Source organism: Sphaerodactylus townsendi, linkage group LG01 (assembly GCF_021028975.2).
Source record: "Sphaerodactylus townsendi isolate TG3544 linkage group LG01, MPM_Stown_v2.3, whole genome shotgun sequence".
Taxonomy (NCBI): Eukaryota; Metazoa; Chordata; class Lepidosauria; order Squamata; family Sphaerodactylidae; genus Sphaerodactylus; species Sphaerodactylus townsendi.
Window position 1 is genome coordinate 159441440 of NC_059425.1, and position 10644 is coordinate 159452083.

The 10644-nt window shown below is 41.9% G+C and overlaps 1 protein-coding gene across 1 annotated transcript; it reads left to right on the plus strand.

Moving 5' to 3' along the window:
• Nucleotides 1-2010: 2010 nt before the first annotated feature.
• On the plus strand, nucleotides 2011-4113 carry ID2 (inhibitor of DNA binding 2). Its single transcript, XM_048498330.1, has 3 exons — nucleotides 2011-2503; nucleotides 2796-2860; nucleotides 3488-4113. The coding sequence occupies exons 1-2, from the start codon at nucleotides 2156-2158 to the stop codon at nucleotides 2850-2852; spliced, it is 405 nt and encodes a 134-aa protein (XP_048354287.1). The 5' UTR covers nucleotides 2011-2155; the 3' UTR covers nucleotides 2853-2860; nucleotides 3488-4113.
• The last annotated feature ends 6531 nt before the right edge of the window (nucleotides 4114-10644 follow it).

Consider the following 10644-nt stretch of genomic DNA (forward strand, 5'->3'; position numbering starts at 1 on the left):
CAAAGGAAGAGCAGGATAAAATGAAAGAGAAAGAGTAGAGTATTACTGAAATGTGAACTTTACCCAAAGGAAGAGCATCAGGTATCTCCAACTCATTCATTTTATGGGATGCATAAGGTAGAGGTGCCCACCTGCACTTTTCATCTGCAAGGGTGGATGAGCTGGGACAGGTATCAACAATTAGGGGGGGGGGGTTCAGGGAGTAGAAGGAGGAGGAATTCTCCATGGCCTATGTGGGGGTAGGTATTAGGCCCCTTCCGCACACGCAAAATAATGCGTTTTCAAACCACTTTCACAACTGTTTGCAAGTGGATTTTGCCATTCCGCACAGCTTCAAAGAGCATTGAAAGCAGTTTGAAAGTGCATTACTCTGCATGTGCGGAATGAGCCTTAGATTGAACTTTACCAGCCTGAATTTTGGCTGCGACCTATAATCTCTTTAAATTGCTATTTGAAGGGCTGGACTAGCCTGCTGGTATTTTTCAGGAACAAGCACCAAGTCTGAGGAGGATATATTGGGGCTGAAGGAGCAGCTACAAATTACTGCAGATTTTGATAAATCCTGGACCTCTCTCAGAAGATTGCAACGTGTGAAGCTTTTCAAAAGAGGGCAAAGTGTACAAAAAGAGATGGGGTGTTTTTTTTTTGCGGGGGGGGGGGGGGATTCTGTCCCTGTCTACAGAATCAGTTTTGTCAGCTAGAAGAATGCACTCTGACCTGTAGAGACATTGCTCCCCCATCTAGTCATGACAGGTTTATACTTAACATGAACTCTTGTGATGATTAAACTTAGAGATCCCAACGCAATGGTGTAGTGATTTGCTATTTGCTGGATTATTTTAAGGCAGTGGTGGTGAAAGAATCTTTTTAAGTCATAAAGTTGTAACCTTCTATTTGAAATCTACTTGGCAGCAGCGGATTACCTTTAGCAAAGCTGCATAAAAAGCCAACACTTGCAAGCGTTCATTATTATCTCTAGGATTCCTTTGTGTCTAATTCATTGAGTTATAAGCAAGGAAGGAACCCAATCAGGAGGCTTTCCTGGGCAACATATACATACAGTACCTGAGTAGTGGAAACGCAGGTTCGCTTTACAATTATTGTTGAGATTAGCAACTGTGTAACTTCTGAGCCTGTGAAAACTCCATCCATAACTTTCCCATAGGTCAACTGCGTTGCTGCTGGCAGAGGGGACCATTCCATTCGGTTTTGCATGTTTGAGAGATGTGCCTGACTGAGTTACTGTTTCCTGCAGTGCCTCCGTTTACAGCATCTACTGTTGAACTGGCAGATATGTGTTTAAAAAAAAAAAAACAGTCCGCGAGGTGTGGCACAACGATTTTGATGAAATTTTGGAAGGACGCAGCCTTCAAGCAGCTCATACACTTCTTAAAAGCTCTCACTTGCCTCTCTGTCATAAGCTTGGACTGCCTACAATTCACACTACGCATCATAGAGTCTTTGGGGCAACCAGAACTTGCAACTCCCCCAATTGCCAGCAAACATGCTTTACAGTTGCTCTCGCTGTTCTAGTCGTGTCTTTCCCCTTTCGAAACTGTTTATATCACACCAGTCTTTGGGAGGGGGCGTGCGTGTCCATGTGGTATCACCACCATTCACTTAATCAGGATTTAGTTGTGCTTTTTTCAAATGTTGAGTGAAAGTGCGTTGACTGGGAGGAAGCCAGCATGCTAGATTCAGAGCTGTCTCCAAAATCGAGATGCGCTCCACCACTCCTCCACCGGTTCTGTCCTTTGCTGGTGAGTCCTTTTTTTTGTGAAATGGTCTCAGGTCGAATCGGATTCGGTGTACAGTATTTACTACCCACAGCTGTGCCTGGAACACGCCTCCTCTCGCTCAGGATTGGCTCGCAACGCGGAAGACCCGAGCCGTCCGTACCAGTGAAAAGTGCCCGCGCGCTTGACGGACACCCCGGGCGCCTCCAATCGCAAGCGGCGCAGGCTGTACGGATCAGCTGCAGAAGGCGCGGTATAAAAGCAAGGACGGGCGGCCGCAGCTTCATTCTGACCAAGCTCGGGCAGCTGCAGGCAGCCAGGAGGAAGCGGAGGCAGGTAAAAGGAGAAGCAGGACAGGCGGAGGCGATTCTCCCACCGCGTGCCTGTCATTGCCGTGCAATCGTTTCCTTTTCCCAAGCATGAAAGCTTTCAGTCCCGTGCGATCCGTCCGGAAAAGCAGCCTTTCGGAACACAGCCTGGGTATATCCCGGAGCAAGACCCCGGTGGACGACCCCATGAGCCTGCTGTACAACATGAACGACTGCTACTCCAAATTGAAAGAGCTGGTGCCCAGCATCCCCCAGAACAAGAAAGTGAGCAAAATGGAAATCCTGCAGCACGTCATCGACTACATTCTGGACCTGCAGATCGCTCTGGACACACACCCCAGCATCGTCAGCCTCCATCACCAGAGACCCGGGCAAAACCCTTCCTCCAGGACCCCTCTGACCACCTTGAACACGGACATCAGCATCTTGTCCTTACAGGTAAGTGCCTTAGTAGCCTCGGCTGACTCCTCGCAGACTGTTTTTACCTATAAATAATCTTTCAATCGGCTTTGATTTAATGGCATTGTTGGTGGTTTAGAATCTGCTCGTTGCCTGGAATAAAGGAAGGGGGGGGCACATTCTTGAAAATTGGGGTGAGAGCAGCGAAACAGACATGCCACTCATAGGGGGGGAATTGAAATTATTCCCGATAACATTCGATGACGGTGTAAGACGCTTAACACCCTTCTTTCTCTATCTCCCTTCTCTCCTCTCCCCACCTCCCTTACAGGCAGCTGAATTTCCTTCAGAGTTAATGTCAAATGACAGCAAAGCACTTTGTGGCTAAATGGGTCGGTAAGTGCTCAGTTCCTGGTTTTTAAGAGAGTATGTCTAAATGATGTCTAGTCGGAGGGCAAGACTTGTGTATAAGCTTGGGCACGCATGTATGTGTCTGTCCAGAGTTCAGTGAATGCACTCTTGAGTAGTGTTTCAAAATTATAGCATATCTAAACTGAGTTGTTTAAAAAACTGAACTGCAACTAAAGTACAAATGCTTTAAGTAGCTGAGATGAAGTATAAACTGTATGTTCAAGTACTATATTCTGTACATTGAGTCTGTCTCAAACCCACCCTGGGACACTGAAAGTTGCATTACAATATGATTGTTCCCGGGATCAATTAAAGAACCTTGTAAATCTAATAATTGCTCCAAGTGGGCTGCCTGGTGCCTCTTAAGCGCTGCAGACAGTGATCCAAATGCAGATTATATAGGCAACTGGGTTTTCTTCCAATCACGCCCCCTAGTCGTTTGTGTGAGTGAGGGAGAATTTGCCGCCGCGCTGCATCTGGACACCAGGGTTTGCCCAATCTTTGAGTGTTTGGTTAAATGTTAAAACTGTGGCTTCCTCCCTGGCGCCAGTCTGTCCGGATCTCTGCCCTGTTAGCATTCTTCTAAATACGCCTCTTTTCAATCTTTTGCAGGTGTTTGCTGAGGGGTTTTTTTTTTCCTTTGCACAAGAAGAGACTTTTGGCAAGATGCTGAATCTGAATTTTTTTTTCAGCATCTGGAGGGGAAATCCATCTCTAATTAAATGGACATTTTAAAGGAAATTGTGGACACCCATCTTCCCTATTCTACAACATGGACGTATTCTTAATTATTTATGAAGAAACTTTTAAATGCCCTTTCCCCAGTTGGAAGGCTTCATTTATATACTATTCCCACAGCGGGAGTGAAATGTTTATATTAAAAAAAACTCAAAAGGAATTGTCCATTTTAAAGCAGACTTTGCCTTTTTTTTCCTCCAAAAGGTGGAGCGTGAGTACTAGAAGGATTTTAGTGTTCAGTTTTTCAGTGAAGTCTTGGTCAAAAATTATTCTTTTTTTGGCACAAACCTAGGACTGAATGCTGTGTATATATTTATATATAAATATGGGAATGAAACTCTGAACTCTTTAATTAGAGTTTTCTTGTATAGTAGCAGAAATGTGTTATTTCTGCAAAAAGGGTAATGATGTACGTAATCATGCTAAACTTTTTATAAAAGTTTAGTTGTAAACTTAACCTTTTTATACAAAATCAAAATAAATCACGTGTGTTTATTGAATATTTTGCTTGCATTATTTATGGGGGGGAACCATCAGTTTTATGGTTAGGATTTTATTTAAAATACTTGTGATTAGCAATAAATCTATTAGCACGTGTGCTAAAAAAACTTGGACGTTCACTAAATATTACATTCTAAAGGTCTGGTTGATAAGCTTGTGAAATTATGGAGATAGTATTTATGTTGCTGATTACTTAAAAGGATGATGTTGAACTCTGGAAAATCAAACTCAGCCAGAGAAGGTGAAATTTCTTTGGTCTTCACTCTTTGTGGATCGATTCTGTGAACTTACCAGAGCAACTGCTCTTAACTTCGGGGAACATTCATGGACAAATTACGCATACCACGTTTTGCAGATGGTTGCTGATTTCCCAACTGCTTAGTTCCTGCAAAACCTTACTGCAAAGGTTGATGAAGCATAATCACTGAATTCCAGCTTTACAAAAAAACCATGCAAAATCTTGAGGGAAAGAGGATTGGTTAATCACTCACAGAAAATTTCCTATATGACTAAGCTGTTCAGAAATGAAAGTCACACTCATGTTATTGATTAAACTCTGGCTGCTGTATAAGCATCACTGTTTCTCCCACCATCACTATGAAACTGTATTTATAAGTTGCAGTCCTACACAGATTCACGCTGCCTACATCCTGTTGAATTCTGTGGCATTTAAACACATAACTCTGTACAAGAGCGTGATCCGTATATTCCATCACTAGATTCTCTCACCTTTGTGGAGGCTTATCTGGGGAATTCAGATTAGCCTGTACACTCCCACACACGCCAGCTGGGTGACCTTGGGCTAGTCACAGCTTCTCGGAGCTCTCTCAGCCCCACCTACCTCACAGGGTGTTTGTTGTGAGGGGGGAAGGGAAAGGAGATTGTAAGCCCCTTTGAGTCTCCTGCAGGAGAGAAAGGGGGGATATAAATCCAAACTCTTCTTCTTCTTTAATGCTGTGCTCTTTCTTGTACTACCAACCCCATTGCATATTACTAGGATGTACTGAGGTGCCCAATAGCTCTCAGCACCCAGCATTAAAGTTTTGCCCAAAGGTGGAAACATTAGAACAGGTGGTTTCTCAACAGAATCTACAGCATCCTTGCGTTGGAAAACCAATAGCACAAAGTTTTAGGAAGGGTGTCATCCTGAGGAATGTGTAACTTGGCACCTGGAAGCGAGTGAAATGCAGAAGCCTCACCTGAGGCCTGTAACACTTTTGCCAAAGAGAACAGGTGTGTAGGTGGCGCCACACAGTCTGCTGCAGCTGCCTTTCCTCGCCCTTGACATCAAATCCAATGGGGGGGGGGGGGAGCCAGATCTGATCTGTTTATATAGAAGCTGCCCCAACCAATCAGCGACACAGCCTTCTCAAAAGAAAAGCTACTGAAGTGGAGAAAAGGTAACTACTGCCCTCTGAAGCTACTACATTATTTCTGTTAAATCAAACAGGATCTCAAGACTTAATTAAACAGGCTGAGAAAGTAATTTTCAAGCACCAGATCCTTTAAAGTTTAGTCATATAAGTGACCTCCTCACATTTTTTTTTAAATATATGCAACCATTCTAGCCCAGATGAGCATTGGCTCTTTCCCAGCAGTCCCCCTTATGAGTAACTATCCCACTTCCCTTTTAAGGCATTCTGTGGGATTTTATTCAAACACAGGGTCATTAAAATAAGCAGAACTGTGCCGTAAGCAGAACCGGTCTTACTGGCATTTGGCCCCTTACTAGAAAATGATAGAAACCCCAATGACAAATTTGATCCCGTACTTACAAAGTAGCTTAGGTGCTTTTGAACCTTGACATTGGCTATGCATGCCTCAGCAGCAACCCAAAGTATGGCTGTAGCACACAGGATGGTTGGTGTGAATTTTCCAGTTTCCCACAGTCAAATCAACTGGATTATCATCAGTGGGGAAAAGGTCACAGAAGCTCCAGAAGCCCTTGCTTCGATTTCACTATTACTTCAATACGTTCATTCGGCCATTTGAGCCCTTTAAAACCTTAGTTTGGTTGCCTACTGTTAAATTCGAAAAACCTAGTAAAACTCCTCCAAAACATTAAAAGGTTTTAGAAGGCATCTCATCAGCTCTATGGCTTCTACTTCAGACAGATCGTTCCAGTTGTATTTGTTTACGCAGCGCACAAGGAAAACCACCAGAATTTGAGAGGAAAAAATGAGCTGTAAAGAACAACCACACACCTTTAGATTCTCCCAATTATTAAATCCAGCTCCTGCAGACTGTTCTCAGACATTGTGGCCAGCACCTTTAGAGCAAATGTTTAAAGAGCTCTTAAAATTTTATGGTACTTAACTATCACACAGTTGCTCTCATAAACAGATAACATTTCAGACTGAAGACATTTCCTAAGCAGGTCTTTGGAAGCACTGGCTAATACAACAACAATCCAATCATGCTCCAGAATCAAGTCAACAGGACTACCCTGATAGTGACTAATACAGATTAAATGAATAATTCCATGGTGAAAAACATTTTGGAAGAAAGGGGCCTATCACACCTTTTCACTAGCAGCTCTTCCCTGAAAAAAGGTTGTTCAAATTAGCCGATGGTTAACGAAGCTGAAGTGATCAGGAGAATCTTCTTGTCAAAGGTTTGGCTGACCTCAGAGAACTAAGCCCAAGTCTTCCCCTTCTTTGGGGTCGACAATCCTAAAGCATCAATTCACTGATTCAAAAGTGAATGCAAAGGTCAGGGTGGATCTGGACAAACTACGTTCAAAAGTGCAGTGCCAGCTGAGATTAGCTGCTATCAACCCTGTCTACACAGGGTCGAATACATGTAATACATAGTAGTCTCAAATGGTATCCATCAATATGAATTACAAGTTAAAGTTACAAAGCACCAAGGCACTAAGGGAACTGTCCAATCACAAATCTCCAGTTAATAACTGTTAATAAAAGTTTAGCACAGTGATAATGCCCTTGCTGCCAAAAAGATCCTTAAATCTACCCTTGGTTGGATAAAGGAACCTTTGGCTCTAACATGTAGCTGTGAGGAAATGCAAATACTTTTATACACTAGCAAAAATACTCCTCTTTTTTAGTTGCATTCCATTCATACCAAGCACTTCTGTGCCACACACATGGTCTGTGGTAAATGGGTGCCACCTTCTGGCCAGGAGGAAAATTCTATTTTAAAAAAAATCCAGTTTTTTTCCAGGTTCATTAAAAAGACAGTAAAGAATTCATTTAGAAAAGGAACTGGATGAACTTTTTAGATTCAGTGCATGTGAAAACTGAAAATCGATTTAACAGTGTTCCCAACTTTTATAGCTGGATTTGGTTGCAAAAAATCAAATGGAAAGAGAAAAAAGGGAACCCCTTTACAGCAGTGGATTCTGGAATAAAAAATATTCCTCATACTAGGATGTTGTGGGTTTGCCGGGTTGTATGGCCATGTTCCAGTAGTATCTTCTCCTGATGTTTTGCCTGCATCTGTAGCTGGCATCAGATGCCAGCCACAGATGCCAGCTCGGAAAATCCAGAACTCACTAGTGATTCCGGCCATGAAAGCCTTTGACAATACATTCCTCATATTCTTTCGGTCTCTTTTGCCTTTTACAGGATGAAGTCCACAGGAGTAAGGGATGCTTTTTCCACATTAAACATTTAATTCAAATTCTTTATTAACTTTAACCGTTACACAAAGACCTTTATTGTTTCATTCAATTCACCAATATCCTGTTTCTTGGGAGTTCCAGTGAACTATAATGGTTGTTTTAAGCCCGTGGTGGTGAACCTATGGCAGCAGGGGCTGATGGGAATTGTAGTCCATGAACATCTGGAGTGCCATAGGTTCACCACCACTGTTTTAAGCCATTCGGGAGTCCTAGGTACGTCACCTTGGTTTCTATGATGGCAGAAAGATGGACTATAAATATAATTAAAAATAAATAACTAGAGACCCTAATTATATATCCAGTCGCAATGAATTCTGGGTGTTAAGTATGTATTACGTGAAACAGGAATTAGTTTTGAACCTACTAATGGTCAATCTCAATGAATCAACTTTCTGGTATTCAGGATCCCAAACTTTTTATTTTGCCAGGCTCCATTAGAATTTTCTGCCAACTAATTTCTCTTTTGCTAGAAGGGCTGTCATACTGTTTGTTTCTTTTACTTTCAATGGTTCTCCTTAAGAAGCATATAGCATCCATATTTCTTTTGGTTTTGATGCTATTTTAATCATTTACTTCTCCTTGGCAGTTCAGTATTTTCATGCTGTGGCTACTTTTCTCGTTGCTTTTATTTTAATATTGACCTAGAGTCTTTTATTTTAGTATTGATCTAGAGCCTTGTAGCATCTTAAAGGCTGATGAACGTTCTGTCGCATAAGCTTTTGTGAACTAATCTGCTTTATTGGTCTTTATGCATCTAAGTGGGCTCTGGCTCAAATAAATTTCTGCAACAATAAATCTGTTAGCAGTTGAGGTGTCACAAGACTCCTTCTTTCACTGCAGGGGACTGCGATTTATTTTAATACTTGCTCCTGTTTTAAGCTTCTAATTGTGTTGAAAACTGTCTGGCAGCTACATAACTGGATACTATACGCACATTTTTTAAAAAAATACTGAGTGGGGGGTAAACCTCTAGCTACTATAGTCATATTTTCATAAATCTCTCATTTGTCCTTCAATCAATACTGTTTCTAAACTTGAAGCCTCCACTGTTTTAAAATATTTTAATTGTAAACCATTTTGAGCCAGGACCCTGAAGAGGTGGCATAGCAGTTTCTTAGATAGAAACAGTTTCCTCTTTGCCAGGAAAGTTAATCAATCCCTTGATCAATCTGGTTGCTCTTTTTAGTGCCGTAACCAAAGCTAAATCCTTTTTAATCCTGATTGCGGTTGCATTGTGATAACCGCACACAATTGTCCTGACTTTAATCTTGCTCTTTTTATTGCTACCATACATCAAAGCAGACATTTTCAGTGAAGTGACCGCCATGAACCACCAAATTCTCCTTTATGGATAGTATAGCTGTCAGTGTTCATGTGAATTTGGGATTTTTTCCCCTCCCTATATGAATTACTTACCTGAAACCTTATTTGCCATTTGGTTGCCCATTCACCTATCCTGAAAAGATCTCTGAAACACTTCAGTCTGCTTTGAATTTCACTACAAGCAAACTTGGCTTCATCACCCAACAATCTGGAGAACCTGGTTTGATTCCCCTCCATCTGAGTGGTAGAGGCTTATCTGGTGAACCAGATGTGTTTCCGCATTCCTACATCCCTGCTAGGTAACCTTGGGCTAGTCACAGTTCTTCAGAACTCTCTCAGTCCCACCTTACAAGGTGTCTGTTGTGGGGAGAGGAAGGGAAAGGAGCTTGTAAGCCACCATGAGCCCCCTTACAGGAGAGAAAGGAGGGTATAAATCCAAACTACTCCTCCTCCTGCTTCAATGACTCCAGATAAATTTGAAGTTAAACAGCAGTGTCTAAATACAAATCTGACTAGGAGGTAGAAATGCTGACTTGCCTCCATGGTGAAAACATCCCCCATTTACTCTTAACCTTTGGACTTCCTTTTTTCCTCCTAAACCAGTTACCAAACCTGCATTCTTATCTTACAACCACCTAGATGTCACAGTAGCCTTTGGTAAGTAACTTCAGCAAAAGCTCTTTGGAAGCCCAAGTTAATTTCTATTAGATTCTCTAACTGCAGGTTTGCACACACTCCCAAATAAGGCAAACAGATAATTTAGCTTCTGCACCATTTCTGATGGTTTCATACCTTTGTTGTTTGAAAGCCAAAAATTGTAATGAATACTCGGTTTTCTGTGAGGGGTGAAATACTGATGGCAGCTGTGCTGACAGGAAAAGATTCAGTCAGGGTTGTGAGAGAAGTAGAGGACCCCACTAGATATGCATTACTTAAAAAAAGAGGCTGAGGTTAAAGAAGGACAGATCAGTTTTCCACACAGGTTATCTACCCAACAGTTTTTCCTGATTTTCCTCAGCATCGTGACTCCATCACACCTCTGGTTCTATCCAGTCTTTCTCACAACTGCTTTGCTCCGAGGTTTCCGAATGGCTGCTGAGTTGGGTGTTGGGTTTTCCTACTCATTTGACAGCTTTTTCCCCTGACCCTGTGGCAGCCATTCTTCCCCTACCACCTGTGTGTAGGGGGGGGGGGTGTTTTAAAAAAATCAGCACTAGAATATTGTTATGCTGCTATACCTCTGTAACAATAGGCGTGGCAAGTTCTCTAAATTCCCAGGTTTCATTTTTTAAAAAGTAAGTCTCTAGCCCTTTCCCCTACAAAGACTTGAATATTTATCCAATCAAAGTGAAATTATTCAGTTTTGATATTCTGACTACTGACCAATGTTGTTGCAACTCACCATATTCCAAGTAGTATTTCTGTTTGGCCAGCTATATAAAATGAAGTATTTATAACAATACATGAGCTATACTTGCCTGAATGAACACTGTAGCCTTCAGCTTAGTTGTAATACCAGGGATCTTGTAACTTGGTTAATACTTTGACTAATTTGTGTGGAACC